This window comes from Tympanuchus pallidicinctus, unplaced genomic scaffold, assembly GCF_026119805.1.
Source record: "Tympanuchus pallidicinctus isolate F22 unplaced genomic scaffold, pur_lepc_1.0 scaffold14, whole genome shotgun sequence".
Lineage (NCBI taxonomy): Eukaryota > Metazoa > Chordata > Aves > Galliformes > Phasianidae > Tympanuchus > Tympanuchus pallidicinctus.
The window spans coordinates 12,190,855-12,211,230 of NW_026294659.1; the positions used below are offsets into that span (position 1 = coordinate 12,190,855).

Below are 20,376 nucleotides of genomic sequence, written 5' to 3' on the forward strand. Positions count from 1 at the left end.
TTATTTATTTGTTTATTTATTTATTTTTATCGCGTTCCCCTTCCCGTGCGTCATCATCGTCTCGCCCTCTGGTGACGTCCACATTCCGCGTCTCGTTCGCACGTGGAAGGGGAATGGAGGGCGGATTAGGACGTAGCTCCGGGCCCGGCCCGACGTTAGCGCTCCGCGGGACGTTGATGGCCGTCGGCGGCGGGAGCCGGCTGCTGGTAGCGCGGAGAGGGGAGGAGAGGTTAGTGCGTGCCGGGTGGAGCGGGGTTGCCCTCCGGCTTGGCTCCTTGGGAAGGGACTCTCAGAGTGTAGCAACACCACGAGGGGGACTGACTTTAAAGAGACAGAGGGGATATTTAGCTTAGTTAGAAGTTAGGAATTCTTCCCTATTCTTCCCTCAGAGGGCGGTGAGGCGCTGGCACAGCTGCCTAGAGAAGCTGTGGTGCTCCCCATCCATGGAGGCGCTCAAGGCCAGGTTGGATGGAGCCCTGAGCAGCCTGAGCTGGTGGGGGGCAGCCCTGCTCGCAGTGGGCAGGGATCAGCTGAGCTTATAATGGCAAAAGATGTTCTGGAAGAGTTGACATGCTCTGTGGTTAAAGTCGTGTTTATTCCACTTCCTGCAGTTTTACTCTGGTGTTGTTTTCTGTTGTTTTTATTTGCAGGGATGATACTCTCTTCGTGTATGACTGTGCCAATGTGGAAAAGAAGGCCTTAGGAAATAAAGGGTGAGAAAATAAGTGTAGATATATAGTGTTTTCCTTGATGATGCATCTGTCCCTGAGGTTATGTGACTGTCAAGGTAATAAACCCTTGAGATTGCTCCTTGAATAGGTGATGGCCAGATGCTCATTACTAACCCTGATGGATATGTAGAGTCTTGCAACTGGGAAGGAATAACCGCATGCCTCAGTACAGGTTAGGGGATGATCATCTGCAGAGGAGCTCTGCAAAGAAGGACCTGGATGTCCTGGTGGACCACAGGTTGGCCATGAGCCACCAGTGCACCCTTGTGGCCAAGAAGGCCAGTGGTATCATGGGGTGCATTGAAAGAGTTTGGCCAGCAGTTGAGGGAGGTGATCCTCCCCCTCTACTCTGCCTTGGTGAGACCACATTCAGCATACTATGCCAAGTTTTGGGCTCCCCAGTTTAAAAAAAAAACAGGGATCTCCAAGGAGGAGTCCAGTGAAGGGCCACCAAGATTAGAAAAGCCTGGAGCATCTCCTTATGAGGGAAAGGCTGAGTATCATGGGTCTGTTCTGCCTGGAGAGAAGAATACTGAGAGGGTGTCTAATAAACATTTATAAATATCTAAAGGGAGGTGGGAGGCAAATGGATGAGGCCAGGCTCTTCTCGGTGGTTTGTAGTGATAGGACAAGGAGTAAAACTTGAACACAGGAAGTTCCATACTAACATGCAGAAGAACTTCTTTACAGTATGGATGACAGAGCACTGGAACAGGCTGCCCAGGGAGTTTGTGGAGTCTCCTTCTATGGAGATATTCAAGATCTGTCTAGATGTTACCTAGATGTGTGACCTACTGTAGGGTACCCATTCTAGCTGGAGGTTGGACTCAGTGATCTTTTGAGGTCCCTTCCGACCCCTGCGATTCTGTGATATATGTCAATGTATATATATTTTTTAGTTTCATCTCAGAAAAAATGCTGTATCTTTGATTAGAGCAACTAAGAAAGGAAAACAAAACAAAAAAACAACCAAATTGGCACAGTCTTCACAGAATCACAGAACTGTAGGGGTTGAAAGGGACCTTCAGAGATTATCCAACCCAATCCTCCCTGCTGAAAGCAGCTTCCCTATAGCAGTTTGCACAGAAAAGCATCTGGGTGGGTCTTGAATATCTTCAGAGGAAACTCCAGAACCTCTCTGGGCATCCTGTTTGAGTTTGTTCTTCCTACTGCTAGTATGAGACTTCCTGTGTCCCAGTTTCTGCCCATTGCCCCTTGTTCTATTGCTGCACACATATAACTTCCTTTGAGTCTGTTCTGTAAGTTAGGAGATTTCAAACAGATGAAGAGGTCTTAATTTAAATTCAACCACTTGCCATTGTTATATCCATAACCAATTTTCCTGTTTTTCCTTCAAAGTGTATGAAGATATGCTAGCTTGAACCCTAGTACTTTTAAAGGAAAGAATGGCGAAGCCTTGGCCTTACATCAGTTTCCTTCTTCTTGTGCTTTTTCTTTCCCACCACAGAGAAAAAGAAATGTAAAACTTGCCTCCTGATTATAAAAGCTGTTAAATATTTTAAAAATGCTCTAAGTATTAAATAAATTATTGTCTATAACCATACACTTTGAGTGCTATCTTCTTATGAATTTATGTGGAGGTTCCTGTACTGTGCACCGCCCAGAAATAAGCAGTATGAAAACCAGGATTCCTGTCTGAATTTGAGTACAGCAAAGTTCTGTGTCTTGTTTGTACTGATTTGTTTGAATAAAGGGTAATTTCTCACATGGTGATTGTGATTCAGGGTTTAGTCATTGCAACCATCAGCTCTGTGCACTGTCCTGTATCGTGAAATGGAGATGTGTCTTAAAAGCTGTACATTTATTCCTGGTTGTTTAAATTCCAACCTCTTGAGTTGAGAAGAAAGATTTATATTATTTATTATTACCTTGGTGAGTATAAAGAAGATGAGCTTGTTGTGTCTGAACAGAAGGTCAGTACAAGGCACAAGAGGAAAACTTTTTCACTGTAGGAGTGTTTAAACATTTTAGCAGGACACACAGAGGTTGTAGAGTCTCCATTCTTAGACGTATTTTGAGATTTCACTGCACAGAACCTGAGCAGCTTGCTGTAATTTGACTTGAATTGTAGTGCACTTCTGAGCTGAGTTATTCTGTTATTTGTGTGATGTGCCTTTGCAGGTCTTCATGTAGAATATTAGCTGTGGCACATTATTGTTTTTTTTTTTTAAATTGACATTGTTAAGTTCTAAGTTAGACCATCATGTATCTGAAACACACCTGAAAGCATCTTTGAAAAGATTTTGTGGGCAAGGAGAGTCCCTGTAGTTTTGCCTTAACGTTCAAATTAGCTTAACATTTTAAGCTCAAACATGACTTCTAGCATTGTACTTCTTTGTATTCCTTCTTGATGGTGGTGTGAGAACAACCTTCTCTGGAGAATTTCAGGTTGTGAACTCTTTTTTTTTTTTCTTTTCCCTTCTCTCTATTAGACAGGATGGACAACCAGCAGACAAAGGAAGTGATAACATCCTAGCTTTTGCCTTCTCCCCATCAGGAGATTATTTTGTCTTGACAGATGACAACAAACAGCTGATTCTATTTCGGACTAAGCCCTCTTGGGAATGCGTTAGCATCAGGTAAGGAAGCAGGATTTTACTTTTCTGTTTGTAATTGAGCTATGGAAGATTAAGATAGAGTTAATGAGAAAGATAGAGTTGTGGTGCAGCCATTTCTTGTTGCTAAGCTTCCTTTTTTTTTTTTTTTTCCCCCCTAGTACTTAATGTTTTTGGGAATTCACAGATTGTTGTGTGGTATCAAGAAGTGGTGTGTGGTACATCCCACACCGAGAGTGGAAGTGCAGATGTTTATGTTGCCTGGCAAAAGGGTAATCACTTTGTTTATTCCAAAAGACAATATTTCCATCTTTAAGAACTGGGACTTTACCTTCTCCTGGAGAGTGCTAAGGTTGAGCCTTTAAGAGTGACAGTGAGCAGGTTAGTGAACATGCTGTCTGCTTCTGTTGATTGGAGAAGAGTTTCTAGGGAGTTTGTGAACTCTGTCTGAAAAGAGTATCTTTAGCAATACTGATGTTTCCTATCTGTAGTACAGTTCTCTTCTGAAAACTGTCTTCAGCTGTCCACCAGAGGTCCTCCAGTTACAAGTTTTTCATTGCTGCTTATGACAATCCTCTGTGAAAAAAAGGGTTCTGTGAAGGACTTCCTGAGAAGGTAACTCATTGTATTAGGACACTGCCTCTGGTGATCTTGACAAGTGCAAAACCAAAATGAGCTCTTCTCAGCTTACCTGTGTGTGTGAGTTATACATGACAGGCCTCTGGGTTAACCATGTTGGGTTAATCAGTGGTGCAGTGAGCAATTGCTGACAAAATCAGAAATGACAAATTCTATTCACTCTGTGTTCTCATTTCCTTGCTGTCCTGTCCTGTTCTGCCTGTAAGATGCCACTGGATAATTGTTTGACATTTTTAGTTTTCAACCAGAAGGTCAGCTAAGATCACAGATGGAAATTTTGTGCTGTTCCTACTCCTGTTAGGAAACTGGAAATAGAGTCAAAAGGATCTCTGCATGGAAAAATAGGTTGCCAAGGCTGAGTTATGTAACTTGTGGTGGTTTTTGTGGCAAGCTGTATTAAAGGTTTCACATAGTGCTAGCTTTTGTAATAAATAAGCTTGTGTCAGACAAGGAACTTCTGAATCTAAGATCAAAGGCAGTACAGCCAAACTTGAAATAAGATTTCCTTGATGGCAAGGTATCCTGTTTTGAAAATGTGCTGCAGTGTGTTTGCTAGTAGGCATTCATGTCCTATAGGTTATGCTATTCACAGTAAGAATATGAAAACTTTCATCAGTCTTTTGGGAGCGTAATGTGTTGTTCTTTTGCCTCTAGAGGTCGCTGGGCTTCAGAGTATGTGAATAGAAATGCCCACTTCCTATGATCCCCACTGTCTGCATATGCTCATTCAGGACATAGACTAGGAAAAGAGGTGCTTTGAAAAATGGAAGAATAGTAGTAATAGCAATGGCTTTTAATTTGCAGAAGCATTCTTAAGTGATTAAACCTATTTTAATACTTGTTTTTCTGGTATATGTTGCCCTTAAATTTACTTGAAAAGTTGTGAAAAAAACAAACTGGCAGCTGGAGCTATAAAATGCTGGCAGGTGATTTGGGAGAATCCAAGTTCCATTTCAGGGTTTTGCCTAGACAAGAAGCCTTGGGACTATATCTCTCTGACTCTATATGAGGAAGAAGTTGCTGTAAGGCTCACAGAGGACTTTGCTGTACAATACAGAGTAACTGCTGGAGAAATGACTTCAAGGCAGTTTTTAATGTGTGGTTGCAAAGTAGGAGCTAAGAGCTTCTACCTTTCTTTCTTTTTTTTCCATGTGCCTAGATTGGATTTGTCTTATAGAGAATACAAGAAAATCCAGTAGACTTTCTTTAAAGCACAGCTATTTTTCTTTCAGGCCTGTGAATAGGAGATGCACTTCACTCGTTATTACAGCTGCAGAGGATAAGATTCTGGTGGCAGACAAATCTGGTGATGTCTATTCGTACTCAATAACAGAACCACAAGCAGAGGGCAAATTTGAACTGGGTCACTTGTCCATGCTACTGGATGCGGTAAGCACATCCCTCTGTGCACTTAGTGTGCAAACTCTCATTCCTTCGTACAATATAACAAAACAGTTCAATTGGAAGGGGCCTACAAAGTTCATCAAGTCCTACTGTCTGATTCCTCAAGGCCTTAAACTTGTACTCAGGTCTTTAATTGTTGCTCTTCTCTCAACTTGAGGTAGTTTTCTTTGCAAAAGAGCATCAGCCTCCTTTAGGCATAGATGACATACATGGCCTGAAATTCTTCCTACTGAGTTTGTCTGAATGGTGATTTTGGAAAAGAAGCAAGCATGTGGGTTTATCTAGCTGGATACATGACCATTCAAAAATTATTTGTGTTACAGTCACAGAAGACTTGGAGATGAAGAGCTTAAGGGAATTCACCCAGTCTGTCATATCAGTTTAGCTCTTCAGTGTGAAAAGTTTCTTTCTTTGAAGATGTAGTGGAACTTGTGCTGTAGTGCTTTCAATTCAGCGGATTTTACTGGACTTAGTGGTCTGTGCTACTTGTCTTAGTAAGCAAGCAAGTTGCTCTCATAAAAATTTATGCATCAATCGTAGATGAAAGTGTGTGGCTTAATGCTTGCACTTGCTATTCAGCCTCAAGAGAATGAGGTAGTCTACTGCTTCTGTCTTTCACTGGTTGGGAAAAGTGTGTTGAAACAAACATTGGACTACTGGATACTAAAACTGCCACTTTACCAACAGGCACTGAGTCCCGATGACCGGTATATCCTCACTGCAGATAGAGATGAGAAGATCAGAGTCAGTTTGACTAAGGCTCCTTACAACATTGTATCTTACTGCCTGGGACATGAAGAGTAAGTTCCTTGAGCTCAGTTCTTCAGTGTGCCTGAACAAATGAAGTGCTTGTCTGCCCAAATTATATTAAATGTCAGCCAGGTCTAGGTTACCAAGACCGCAAACTTTGGAGATTGTTAGCTCAAGACAGTCTTAATATTAGGAAGGGAGTGTCTTGTTTGAACAGATATTCATCTAATGGCATCTTAGGAGATCAGACTTGAAAGTTCTGGGGTAATACAAGCTGTGGTAGTTTTTTTTGTGTGTTTAAAATACAGCTGTATTGATGGGAAGGATAGAGCACTCTTTCATTAAACATTAGGCTACAGTGAGCTAGGGACTGTAAAGCAGTCTTGTAAAACAGAATCCTGGAATCACACTTGTTAATGTAGTTTTCTGGTCTTTCTGGTAGCTGAGCAAAGGGACTTGGTGTTTTTCTTGAAACTGTTCTTTTGCTGTGGGTAAGAACATTTAGACAAATAGAAGGATATGTGGATGTGTCCTAGGGGATATCCTTGTAGGAGGATGCTGCCATGATCTAAAATGTGACCTGCTACGAGACTAGTAAGGGATGTCTTCTAGCTGGTATAGCAGTGCTAGCCTGCAGGAGGGACTGTACCTTCTCTTCTCAGTAGTTCTTCTCTCATTAAGAAGACTCAAATGGCAAACAGACTTTAAAAGATTCCCATGTCTACACTTTGCTTTGTAAAATGTCTGCGCTATTTTCTGTTTGCCTTCCATCTCTGGTTTTGTGGGCTTTTAAGGAGTTTTTTTTTTTGTTGGGGGATATTGATCTTGCTCAAGGAGGTGATTGAGTCACTGTCCCTGGAGGTATTCAAGAAACGTTTAGATATTATACTAGGCAACATGGTTTAGTGGAGGAATATTGGTGGAGGGTGAGTGGTTGGACTAGATGATCTTGAAGGTCTTTTCCAACCTTGGTGATTCTGTGATTTTATGATTTTATTTTCCTTAGCCATTAGTACATTTTGAAGACCATAGTGATAGGGTAACAAAGGAGATGTCATCCCGCACAGGTCACAGAACATGCTTAATTCTCTTTGGCTGGCTACGGACATAACTGAGGATATCTACAGCCTTCCAGGCATGTTCATAAGGTGACACGACATGGTGCAGTCAGCTTGCTGTATTGGGAGCAAGAGTTAAAGTAAGACAGTGTGACTTTGGAACTTGAGGCGTGGGAGCAACCTATCTGAACTTACCAGCTAAGTATTTTAACAGAGCATCTAGGATGTGTTAATTTGGAGTGCCTGTCTGATTTTTTTTTTTAATCTCGATTTGATAATCTAGCCTGTATAGACCCAGAATAGTATGAAACCTCCAAAGTACACATGTTAAAGTGTAGTCTTTGATATCAGATAATTTCCATAGCATATTTACACAGCCATATCTGCACTTTCTGCCTGCTTTGTGCACAGTTCTACTTCCTAATGAATAGAACCTGATGCCCCAGAAGGCAGTTTTAAACCGGGGCTATTGTGCCTGTGCAGAGAGTTCACTAATGGCTGTGTAGAGGAAAGGCACTTAATGTAAATTGCTTGAAATATATGCAAAAATTCAGTCTCTAAGGAATGGATAAGCAGAGGACTGCAGAAAGCAGCTGTAATTCATGGATCTGGTTTCATGGTCCTGGTTTTTCTTTTGGGGAGCTGCATGGTGATTCTTGTTTTATTACACCTTCATGCACCTGCTGTTACTGCTTTGTCAGGAAAGTTTGCCATTACAGTGACCAAATCTCTCTCTCCCTTTTTTTTTTTTTCTTTTTTTTTTTCCTTGTTGTTTTAATAGTCTTAAATTTGTGCCTGTTTTCAAAAGCAAGACAGTCCCACTCAAGGCATTGCATTTCATACTGCTGAGCTGTAAGATAATAATAAACTTCAGAAGTTCAGGTCCTTGTTGTCCACCAGAGATGAGTCAAAGTAGATGTAGCAATATTAAATACTTCTGGAAGACAAGGATTCTGGCTGAATGTAGACACTGGTGGTAAATTGTCACAGACTTGTTTTAGAACTTTGTAAAGATTGGTTTTGAATGATCTCCAACTGTGATGGGAGAGGTGTTGTAGATGGAAGCTGAGTCATCACTGTTGATGTGTATTAAAAGCATCTGTTGATAAGTGGTTTAAGTGGGCAGCATGAATTGAGAAAAGGGAGAGATCTACCTGAGTAAATCTGTCTACACTAGCATTCTTTTTGGTCACAGTAGTAATGCTCTCAGCTGGGAAGAAGTTAGAGAAGAGTGTTGAGAGCAGGTGGGAAAATACTTATGTTAGATATGAAGTTCTTATAATGTATATAATGTACTGTAGGCATACCCTTTTTCTCCTCTTAACTGGCTTTATTTGGAGAAGCTGGTTGGTTTTTTTTATTGTAAGATTTTCTTTGAAATTGGTGTTTTCTCTTAGTGTGTTTTAAAAGACCTGAGTGTTATGGAAGAGAGAGTTCAGTATTTGACTTCTTTCCCTTTAGGTTTGTAAGCAGAATATTTGTAGTACCCAACTATCCTGATCTTCTGTTGTCAGCCTCTGGGGTATGTATTGCAGTTTCTTCCAAAAAGTGTTTTTCTTGAAAATTTAGACTTTGAAACCATTGTCTGCTTGTGTTTTCCGCAGGTCTCCTGGGACACTTGGAATAATCTTTTTTGCTTGTCCTCTCTCCCTTTTCCTCCCTTTCTCAGCTTTCTGTTTAGTGTTAAGCCTTTTTATTGCTGGACCATGAGAACCATTTACAATGTTTGTAGCAAAGCTAGCTTCTTACTAAGATCTTTGGGATGGAGAAATTGCAAAGCCCTCAGTATTTCTTCATCATTAACTCTTGCTTTGGAGCACTGACAAATTTTAATTGCTGCACTATTTAAACAACTTTGAAGCAAATGAGTATTATGTCAGCCTGCGGTGGTAATGAGTGTCTTGAGAATTAACGGCCTTAGAATCCCAGATTTTCTTAGAGCTTTTAAGATGAGAAAACTGTTCCCTAGTCACCCTCCCACTTGCTTCCCCGTGTGAGACATGCTCTGAGCTGTCCTCTTCTATATGTCCTCATAAATGCATCTGGTGTATGTTGAGTAGAGAATGCAGTGCAGTATAACACAATGCTTGGATGACAACTGAAGAAGTGTTTTAACTCCCTGCCATTCCTTTTCTTAAATTGATGGGATTCTTTTGTCACATCAGACAGCAATCTGAATTAAGGGAAACAGTATTATTGGTATCTGAAACTACCAAAACTGAATAGGTGAGAAACAATTTTGAAGATTGTAGCAATTCTTAGCATTAAAGTTCAACTCCTGCTCTTGCTTCCCTAAGACTCCTGTCTCTTGCTCCTCTTTTTAAGCAGCTCCACTGTCAGTGTTGTGTGGCTGTATTTCATTCTTTGCAAATTCTCTGGAAAAACAGTCACTGAAGAGAGGTGTTCAGTTTTTCTCCAGGAGGTTACTGAATCAAATGAGAATTTTAGTGATGACAAGAGTCTTAGAGCTACCCAGTTTCCACTTCAAAGGGAGAATTACAGTCATCATGACTGAATAATTTAGAATTATGGAGAAAGGGGGTGAATTATGTTAATTAAAATGCCTTATCTGCAATTTGAAGTCTTAGCTAAGTAACTACTTAGGAACTTCTGTGGGAATCTCTTCAGGGAAATAGAATTTAGCTGTAGGCCACAAGTGGCCACTCTTTGCCTGAGGAACTGTTAGTCATCAACTTGTATTCACTTCAATCTATCCAGGATTGCACTCTAAGACTTTGGAAATATGAAACTGGGGAAGAGGTGTACTGCTGTCATCTAAGCAGCATCTGTGGGTCTGAGACAACCAAAATGGACCAGGTATGGCTGTGTCAATGCTTTTGCTGTCCTGTGGATCCTTATGACTCCCAGAAGTGTTTGTCACATTTTGTCAGGAGTGCATCCCTTCTGTCAGTGGTATTGAAAGTTACATAAGATCTAGAAACTGTTAAATAGCCTGGAATTTAAGGGAAGGAAAAAAGTCCCTGAAATTCGTTTTTGTCTTACATGACTTACATGAATTTCTAAAAATGCTAAGCAATGACTAAAAGTAGCTGTTCTTAATTCTTGCAGAATACATGTTCTGCAAACCAAAATAAGCCTTCACTTACTATTTTTTTCAGAAAACGCTGGTGTCTTAGTCCCTTAAAAAAATTGACCCATTTGTAACATACTTAAATTGCAACTTGAACAGCACTTTAAATTTTTTGAGTGAAGAGGCTTTGTAATATTTGAAACCAGTTATCTGAAACAGTGTTGCCCCGTGGAATCAAACTGCTAGGATTTCTTTTTTTTTTTTTGATTGTTCTGAAACTGGGCAGTGTCCAAAACGAAAATGTATTGCTTGTTGCTTGTTGAAACTGAATATCCCAGAAGCAATGCTTATACTGCAGTCTGTACGTGAATAGTATGATATATACGTGCTCAGGGTGCCAATGGGGAACTGACCTGATCTTGTTAGTCAGAATCCCTGTAATGAACTGAGAGGACTGCACATGGAGGGACAATACTCCTAGGGACAGACCTGACAGCTCGTTTTTTTTCTACGCAGAAGACATCAGTGGGTGTTTGGTTTCGTTTGTTTGTCTGTTTTTTAGGAATAGTAACATGCAACTTTCATTTCTGTCTTTAACGGAGCTCTGAGGGCAGCCCACTTGCATCACAAGACTCTAACCTCAGAAACTGAAACACTTGTTTTTGCCCTTGATGTCCTCTGAGCAGGAGTTCGTAACAACTATTTGGACGATGTAACCTGTTCTTGAACTTAAAAATAGTTGAAATTTTAAACCAACTTCTGTCCAGATACACAAAGTCTTTCAAATTGTTTCTGCTTTAGTGCTTGAAATCTGGATTTTCGAAGTCGCTGTTGACTTTTTTTCCGTAAGTGAAAAATTGACTCAATAAATTATATCACAAATCCACCCAGTTGGTATCCTTGTGTAATCTGGGTGTTTTACACTTGTTGTCAAAAGAGAGTGCATTGTTGAAACAACATTGTTTTATAACTGTTGAATCTATGTCTTCAGTAAAGTTGCAGGGTATTTATTTGAGAATGGCTTTATTTTACAATACTTTGCCTGCTAGATTTATTGGGTCATTGGAATCTAGTAAGCAACTTGCTGTGAATGGAGCTATATTATTACTTCTGTGTGACTTGTTGCTTAGACTGGCTTATTATTTAGCTGGCATATAAATTAACTGTGCTGTATTGCTACACAGATTTCACTACATACTTCTGGCAGACCAACACTACTGTTTTAAGCCTGTGAGGTGACCATTCATTAATGCATTAATTTTTTTTAAGAGATTGTTTTTGTCTTGATGGCCAGCCGGACCAGAGGAGTGTTTTGATGGCATTGTAGGGCTGGAAATGGCAGAGAAATTGATGTCCAGCAGTGGTATTTAGTCATGATGTGCATCCAGCTGTACAAAAGGGCAAAGATTATCTTCAAACCAAGTGTGACATTTATAGTTGGAATTTAAGGTAACAGGGTCTTGAGTTAGTGCTTTAAAGGTGCCACTCAGTCTGCTAATGACTCTGGCAACCGAAGATAAGGTGGGGTTATAATTGTTTTTTCCTTTCTTTCGTGTTACATTTCATTTTTGCCACTGTTACCTGCTATGAATTAACTGAAGCTCAAAATATAATTTGAAGCATAGTGATAATGGAATTGCAAGTAATGGTGGGCCACATGAGTGCAGAGATGTGGGCTTATTTTCCTTGGCAGATGATGAATTTGTCTGTTTTGGGTATGTAGGAGTGTTTCTGAGCAGTGTAGTGCTGGTTTCAGTTGATAGATTGCAAATTCCTAGTTCAGTTTTCCCACTAGAATGGAAGCAATTCTCTAATTCCATGGTGCTATATAAATATTCTCCTGATTTAGAGCTTTCACCCCATCTCATCTTCTTGACAACAGAAGCTTGTTTAAAGTCCAGAACATGAATTGCACAACTCCACCCCAGTGCTCCAGTACATTAAGTTTCCATTGAGCTTCCCCCTTCTCACAGACAACATCAGGAGTTAATTTTAAGGTGTTGGCAAGCTGATAACACTGGCACACAAGTGCTGAGTAAGTGAAGAGAGTATCAAGTGAACATCTGTTTATCACAGGCTGTTCACACAGCTATTCTCTAAGTTAACTGATTTCATAGGCTTGTCCTTGAACAAGATACTATTCTGGGCTTTGCATTCAATTCACTGATTGTGAACTTCCCCATTAAAGAAACATGGAAAGGAAGGAGCTTGCTAAGAAGATGCATTTCCATGTCTTTGTCCAGCTGTGAGTAGCATTTGGTTTAAATCAAAGTCTCCTCCTGTCTCCCTGGTGAGGAGTGGGAGAGAGCTTCTGCATGTGTAATGTTCACAGAACCCTTTGTCTCTCTGACAAAGCGTGGACTGTGTAGGTGGGCGCTTCCATCACTGCACTTAATGTGAAAGCTGGCATGAGACAGAGAGAAGCTTTGTTATTAGAGATAAATATCATCTTGGATTATTTCCTTGAATGTCTAGAAAACCCACTGGTGGTTTATAAAGGAGTTGTCAGTTCTACTCTGAAGTTATGGTATGAGTGATTCCTCCCTGCAGTAACTACATCTAAAATGTTCGTTGTAGCTACCCACTCATCTTTATCCTAGTAAGTATTTGAAATAGCAGGCTTATGTTATATCTGTGTTATACAGGGGCCTGAGGTCCCCCTGTTAAATATGAAATAACAACTTCGTATTTCTGCAGTGGAGCAAGAGATTAATGCCATCTGTTTACAAGAGCTCTGATACATCCCATCCTTTTGATAAAGGATTTTAGAAAGTGTTTCCTCTTCTGCCCAACCAAAGGAGTGAAAAAGTGAGAAGCATGTGCTGCTAGTGCTGCATGCTGTTGTTCTTTCTTTCTCTCACCTTCTCTAAGAGATTGTATCACAAGAGATTTTTTTTCTGTTGTGCTGGAGAAGCACCCTGATTTTCAGCTATAATTATACTGTTAATTAATTTTCCTTCCTGTGGTTAGTTCATCTTCTAGCAGTTGTCATGTACTGTTCAGAAAAGGATTAGCTTCTTGTATTAAACTTGTTGACTAGAATGCTTGGAGGCTATAAGGGCTTGTTTTGCTTCCTTCAGTTGATTGCAAAACTGTGGGGTAGGTTCCCTAACAACACCTGTACATCAATTGCTGACTCAAACAGTAATATTCAAATGAAGTTGGTGGACTAGAGGCTCTGTTTTGTGAGCAGTGTTGTGTTAGGGAGAGGTGAGGGATGAGTGGGAGTAAAATGAAGGGGAATTTGAGGACACATCTGAATTCTGCCAGCAAAATGACAAGAAGATACATTTTCCCTGCCCTAAAGGGAGCAACTGACTACTACTCTAGTAAGAAGGCTTTATTAATCAGAAATGTTATCACAACTTAAAAATATCCTTGAGAACCAGCCTTTTTGCTTTTGCAGTCTCATCTTTTATGCCGCATGAAAGATACTTTTGAAAGAGCACCCTGGGGCATCTTCTTGCAGATTTTATGCTCATCTCCAGTTGTCAGTTCCCACTTGGGGACACTCAAATCAGCTGTTATATATTTCAAGTGATATGGTTTATATTTCAAAGATATTGCCCTGATTTTCTCCCAGGTTCTCAGATGAAACTGTATGATTTCTAAATACAGTATAGTTAGCTTTTCTTCTTTAAAACTAGGAAAATGGCCTGAGATAGTCTTGCCTTGTTCTTCAGAACGTATTTCATGTTGGGTGGTATGACTTCACTCACATGCAGGTTGAAAATAGGGGCAACCAGCAGGAATACTGGCTATGCATCACTGTCTTCTTTTTATAACAAATGTAATAGCAGCTTAGCATTACAGGAAAGAATTTTTAAGGGTGTACTTTCCTGCATTGTCTTATCTCATAGTTAGTTTATTGAGAGAAGTTCATTAAAACTGTTATATTTTATCTCTGTTAAGATGGCTGCAAAGGGAGAAGTGTGGAAAGCCTCATAAAACAGCAAACACTGATGCGAAATCTATTTGACTGCAGTTTAATTACGTTGCTTAGCTTGCTGTAAATTAAGACATCTGCTGAATTTTTAAAAGACACAAAATTGAAAGTGAATTTTCTGCCTATGAAATAGTCTCAATTTACAAGAATGTTTCCTTTTCTTTTTCTCATAGAAATATATTGTCTCAAGAATAGCCTACTGCTGTCAAGGAAGTTATGTTGCCATACTGTGTGACTGGTAAGAGTAAAGGGAATAATGGCTAAAGTCACCACAGCTCCTCTAAAGGAGAGAACAGCTGCTGCCATTTCCTAGCAAACTGAAGTACTTGGTACTTTTGATCTGAGTGTCACAGGGATGCCCCCTTCCCATCGGGGAAGACTGAAAGTCCTTTTTGTACATGGTTTGAATACAGAGTTGAGTGTAAAGGCTACCTGACCTAGGCAGCTTTTGCAGAATTTGTGATGCGTTTCCCTCACAGGAGGATGCAAATCTTGGGCACGATGGCACTGCGTGGCCCTTGTGTTTTGTACAGGGTGCTGTAGTACCGAGTACCCAAATTTCCTGTGCTGTGTTCTGCTCCTGTAAATTAATTTTGACATTCTATTCAAAATCACCATGTTACTTCACTTTAAAACTGCCAAGAGAATGTGTTGACTTTTGGATCAAATGTATATGTCTGTGTGAGCAGTCTGGAGCTGAAGGAACCTTCTAGTCCAGCTGGCAGGGAGATACCTTGCAGAGATGGACAGTCTTCCCTTCTCTTTCTGCAGCACCTAATGTCTGCCGGGAAAACTGTTCTTGCTGACAAAAGCATGCCAACAGGAAAGGGAGAGATGCCAAAGCTGTCCATACAGTCAGCAATCTGTCCCCTTGGTGAACTTGGTCTTTGCCAGAGGACCATCTGGCATGTACTGCCAGGCTTTGTGTCGGCAGCTGAAGTGTCTGTGCTAGATAAGCCAGGACGCATGCCATGCTCTTTGTCAAGGTTTTTTTTTTTTTTTACACCTCCACAGCCCAGCATTTCTAAGCAGTATTGCTGTGTAGGCCTTGTAGGCCAGAGAGAGTGGAAATGTCCAGAGAAGTTAGGGAGCACAGTACATGAAGGTAGGAGGACTATCAGGAAAGATGGAGATGAGTTCCTTGCCGGTGCAGTGCTACAAACCTGTTCTTCAGCCATTTCGTGGTTTCCTATCCCTCTCATTCCTCCTTCATTTCCCTGGCATGTAATTGTTTTCCTTTTTTATTTTTACCAGTGCTCAGATATATACTCTTTCATTTGAAGTCCTTTAGACCAGTGGTACTGTGATGAAATGCTCCCCATGTAAATCCTTAGTAATTTTCTTTACTACCTTTTTCTTTTAAAGAAAAGGCAGTGTGGCCTGCTTTTTCTTTCATACGACATTTGGAAGACCATCTGACATATTACATGTCTGCAGCTTCTGCCTCAGACCCTGTAAGCAAACCTGAAGTGCTAGGGTATTTTTTGTAATTCCTAATGATTTGCTTTGGCTTTGTTTGGATTTAGAGTGGGTGTTTGTCCTTTGCTGAGAAATGATGGCAGTAGGTGGATTTGGTAATAATGGTAATTAAGTTTTTCCTCTCAAAAGTATTCCCACAGTCTACATCTTTCAGCTTGATGCCGTTGCCCAGCAGCTAGTTTACAGAGAGCAAATTTCTTTGAAGCATAAATGTTGGGACATTGCATTTGAGGAAACAGGAGAAATCTGGATTCTACAGGAAGACAGTGAAGCCCCTCTTCAATTGTACAGACCATGTGATGGACAGTGGAAGGTAGATACTGATGTTATGCTAATACTGTGGATGTTTTGTCTTGACCTCATAACAAAACCAGGGTGAACTATGTTCCATGAAAACTAACAACTGATATGCTTCTCTTTTTCAGTTTTGAGACTGAGTAGAAGTCTTAGATATCACACATTCTACTTCTCTTATGTCTGTATAACGCAAAGCCACCGAGAGCTCGTTACCAGTCTCTTCTCTGGTAAAGCTAACATCTGGTGCAGTAGCATCAAAGAGAATGTTTGTCAGCTATGGCACACAGTACTTTAAAGCATTTATTGTGCTCTCTGGATGCTGCACTTGTTTGGTTTAAAAATACTCACTGTCCTTTTGCTGTGCTCATCTGTGAGCTGTTGCATTTTTCAGTTTGCTGTCAAACACCAGACTCCTTGTTTACGCATGAAATATCATGCAGTGTTCTTCCTTTTTCCAGTCTGTAACCGATGATGAAGAATTGCAGAGGATGTCTAAATATCTTCTTGACAACTGGACAACATTTGAAGGTGAGAAATTTGTCCTAGGAACTGTAATTTTAGAGCTAAAGTTTTAAGAGCAAAATCAGAGTTCTGATCAGGTCTCTTAAAGTTACTTAATCTCTCAGCTTTCCCTTTTCAGCTTCATCTTTCTGTCTGGTATGGAAATTAGTGTTGATAATGAATGGTATTCAAGTTACTGTTCTTAAAAATAGTGCAGGAATCTGTTTTACACAGATACCTTAGTATATGGCTGTATATTAAACACCCTATCACAGATCTGCTGCAATCTCTCTTACTGCTCTGATACTGAACTACATGTTTTTTTTCTCTTGTCTGTTACCTTGATGTGAAAGTATGGTGGAGATAGTAAGAGAATAGATAGTGGCTGCCATTAAGGTGGTTGTGCTCGACCTTGGAAATCTCAAAGGAGGTCAAGTGCCCTTTTAGAAGTGGAGGTGTTTGCATGCAGATGTTGCAGACTTGATAGTTACAGCCAGACAGATTATTAAAAGTACAAGGGCTGAGTGAAAATGAATAATAGGGAACTAATAAGAGCATGCAGGGGAAGAGATTCTGAGCATAATTTTCCAGTGTAGCAAATTACTGTGATACATGATAGCCTGTTGCATCTGTGGCTGGGAAAGGAGGACTACTCCTAGACAGGATCTATTATGCTTAATTAGTAAGGGAAGGCTCACTTCATAAGCACTTACTCCAGTCCATTATTAGTGCTTGAAAAGGCAGCTACTTCTCTTGGAAAAGGTGATCATTATATTGCTTAAACCAGTTTTTCAAATGTCTGCATAGCCTCCTTTTTGCCTTTTAGAAACATCTTTCAGCTCCTCGCTGATTCTTCAGGCTTTAAGATGTGTAGCTCAGTGTTGAAGCAGATGCTGAACAGTTTGAAATTATGTTAGAATTGATCCCAGAAAGAAGGTTGAGCAAGATTTTGTGCTGACTGACCAAGCAGAGTGCAGAACAGATATTCAGAATGACAGCATACAGTTTGTCCCAGGGACAAAGGCTGCTCAATTGGTTTCTATGTGGGTGCAAGACCCTTGAAAGCAAAACAATGTACTTTGCCAACTACTAGCGAGGCAATGTTGCTGTGTCTGTGTACCAAAAAGCAGCAGTATGTGTATGTACATTACTGTGGGGAAGCACACTTGCTTCAGGAACAAACAGTTGCAAAACTGGATTTTCATGCTAGTGATTTTCTGGAAGTTAAAAAAAGGTAAGGGTACAAAGGGGAACCAGTGATATTTAGCTCTGTCAGATGGATCCTCTGGAAGTTTTCAGAAATGTGAACCTAACCAGCTGGTGCCATGGTGGATTCTCTGCAATAATAATCTGATTGCTATCTTTTGCATGGTAGTTACCTGTTTAAACACCTCTAAACTTACAGTCCTGGAGATGCTATGATGACTATTATGCTGGATTCACAGAATTGTAACAAAATCACTTCGGATGAATGCTTAGAGATGCATACGTACTGGAAGAAATGACTGTTTGATGCCTGCATCTCTGGGCTTAATCTAAGAAACTCTAGGAAACAAGTCAACTAAGGACAGTTGCGTAGTAATTTATGCCCTTTGCAGTGTTTAAGCTCTGGGGAAGAATGCCAGCGGGCTGCCTGATAATAGGTTGCTACAGCAGTAATATAAAAGCGAGAGCCTTGAAGTTGTGCAAGTGTCCAGTGTGTAAAGAGAGCTGTGTGCTTTCCTTGCTTGGGAGCCAGGTGCCTGCCTGAGTATTAATTTTTTTAGCTTGGTTGCACTTGGCTTTGTGAATGCAGAACAGATGATTCTCCCACAAACAGTGCTGATGCTGTATTTAATTAAGTGGATAGGACTACAGTAAATGAGTTGAAATTCCATTGTCTGAAACTCCAGTTCAGGAAATAATTGGTGAGACTGCTAAGGGAATTAACACATGTCTTATGTTCCTGTTTTGCCCACTTGCAGGGTTTGTTGGTGCAGAGAGCCACTACAGCAGTCTCTACAAGGCTTCGTTTGATAGCATGGCTGTCTACCTACAGAGGAAAGAGGAAAGGATACAGAAGCAGAAAAAGAAAAGGCAGAATCTGCAACATGATGCTAATGGACAAACCAAAAAGATCAAAACAGAAGAATCATCACTATGACACTGTTTGTTGTTGGCTTGTAACTTTTGCCTTGCTGGAAGGAACTGATTGGGCTGTAGACTGTTTTTAAATGGAAAAGGATTAATGGAAGAAGATTTGTTTAAACTCAAATTCAAGTTTTCAGGCAGCCCACTGTAGCAATATCCGACTTGCAGCAGCTATTTTGTGTACTGCGTGTCTAAGCTTCTGAGAGCATAAAAATGTCAGCATTTCAGTCCTAGAGATCTCTGCTGCATGACGTGTGATTACTGGTGGTTTTCCCTGACGCAGGATCTTCCTTTTGCCTACTGTGTTCAGGCTTGCATCTTCAGGTGGAAGTGCACTGATTAAAGTTGACATATTTTTTTCTTTTTTTTAAAATTCAGTTAGTTAATGTAACTAGCACAGCATAACTGGCTGTGGGAAAGGGGCTATTGCATAATTCTTGCTGCCTGTGAAGGGTTTCCATTTAATGTGGTTAGACGTCTGGCTTCAATTCAATGCTTCTCTTTGGAGGAAGGAGTGCAGAAATAGGTTTTACACCCTGAAAAGTGAAAGTGAAAAGTGTCAGTCAACTTTATGCTATTGGAAGATTCTTCTGTTGCAATATGATCCCAGTCTGTCAGTGAAGATGATTTGAAAGGCCTGTGAGCAATGCTTGGGAGTGTGATCTGCTTCATTCAACAAGAACTCTTTCATGTTGCAATTAGCCAAGAGGCACATCTTTTTGAAAAGTTATCAGTGAGAGCCTTCAGGGGTCAGTTGCTGCTTCATCACATGGCAGAAGATGTGTGTTCATCTACCAGATGGCATCCTGGCTGTATGATATACAATACAATATACTTCAGCTGAGACTGTAAAATCCAGGTGTTGGTATCTGTATAGTTCATTAAAGATACTCAGAATTAGCCTTTGAGTCATAATTTGTTCTCCTCAGTCTCTTTCTATATCTGTGATCTCCTGAGTATGTAGATGCTAATGAATTTTGCACTCAAAGTTTAGTTATGTTAATGTTGAAGGCATTGCTGAGATATAGCTTGAGAATATCAGCCATTCTGCCGTGATGCAAAACTTGAGCTGACGTCTGCTCAAAATTGCAGTGTTGTCCTTATTCTAGGTCCCAGAGGCCACAACTTTTTCTTATGCTGCAAGATTTCATATGGATTTTCATATTAGCTTCACTTAAAAGTGCATTTATAAGAAAGAAGCGTTGTTCACATCAGTGCAGAGCCAGTGATTCACTTCCAGGGTCTGATTTCTTTGATTCCTTTTCGTAGGGGACCTGTTGCCTTGGAAATAGTCTATTTGGATAAATGCTGTGAAGTATTATCAAGAGTGATGCTGCCTGTTCCGATTAAAGGTCTCAATTCTGTCAGGAGCTGCCTTGCTGCTAATGGAAGATGAAGTAGTTCTTACTACAGTCCAGCTATATGAAATAAAGATGCAGTGCTGTGTCCACAGGGGTATCCCACATGGACTAAGAGCTAGGACTAAGAAATACTGTAATTTCAGTCTTGCAATGGACAGCTGCATGTGTGAAGTGCTTTCACTGTATTTGGAGCACTTAAATGCACTGACCTAACACTGACAGTGCACACTGTTCTTTTCAAGGAATGATGAGAAATTGCCATCTGAAGTGCTCAATGTTATGGATGCGAATTATAACTTGGAGGCTGAAGTGGCTTCTGTACAGTGATGGTTTGTTTTTGAGGGGGATTGTGTGATTCCTAAGCTCTGGTTGCGATGAACAGTGAGTTCTTTGGTCAAATGCCCGGGGTGCCACACCTGAATGGAGGTGTTGCTGCATTTCTAGTGCATTTGTATTCACCCTGCAGCAGGGAG

The 20,376-nt window shown here is 40.5% G+C and overlaps 2 protein-coding genes across 2 annotated transcripts in view; one reads left to right on the top strand and one right to left on the bottom strand.

Annotated features, from left to right (window-relative positions):
* The window catches only part of PKNOX1 (PBX/knotted 1 homeobox 1), a 128,613-nt gene that overhangs the window by 68,861 nt on the left and 39,376 nt on the right, over window positions 1–20,376 (bottom strand). The gene's annotated exons all lie outside the window — the stretch shown is intronic.
* On the top strand, window positions 54–19,442 carry WDR4 (WD repeat domain 4). Its single transcript, XM_052674257.1, has 11 exons — window positions 54–229; window positions 651–713; window positions 3,185–3,331; window positions 5,179–5,335; window positions 6,038–6,150; window positions 8,620–8,680; window positions 9,877–9,975; window positions 14,309–14,373; window positions 15,744–15,927; window positions 16,370–16,439; window positions 18,377–19,442. The coding sequence occupies exons 1-11, from the start codon at window positions 114–116 to the stop codon at window positions 18,553–18,555; spliced, it is 1,254 nt and encodes a 417-aa protein (XP_052530217.1). The 5' UTR covers window positions 54–113; the 3' UTR covers window positions 18,556–19,442.

Bases quoted from the DNA above. Each gene is read 5' to 3' on its own strand.
- WDR4 (XM_052674257.1), top strand. From the start codon at position 114: ATGGAGGGCGGATTAGGACGTAGCTCCGGGCCCGGCCCGACGTTAGCG. The intron at 8,681-9,876 runs GTATGTATTGCA...CAATCTATCCAG, and splicing joins TTCTGTTGTCAGCCTCTGGG to GATTGCACTCTAAGACTTTG. The intron at 15,928-16,369 runs GTAGATACTGAT...TCCTTTTTCCAG, and splicing joins CATGTGATGGACAGTGGAAG to TCTGTAACCGATGATGAAGA.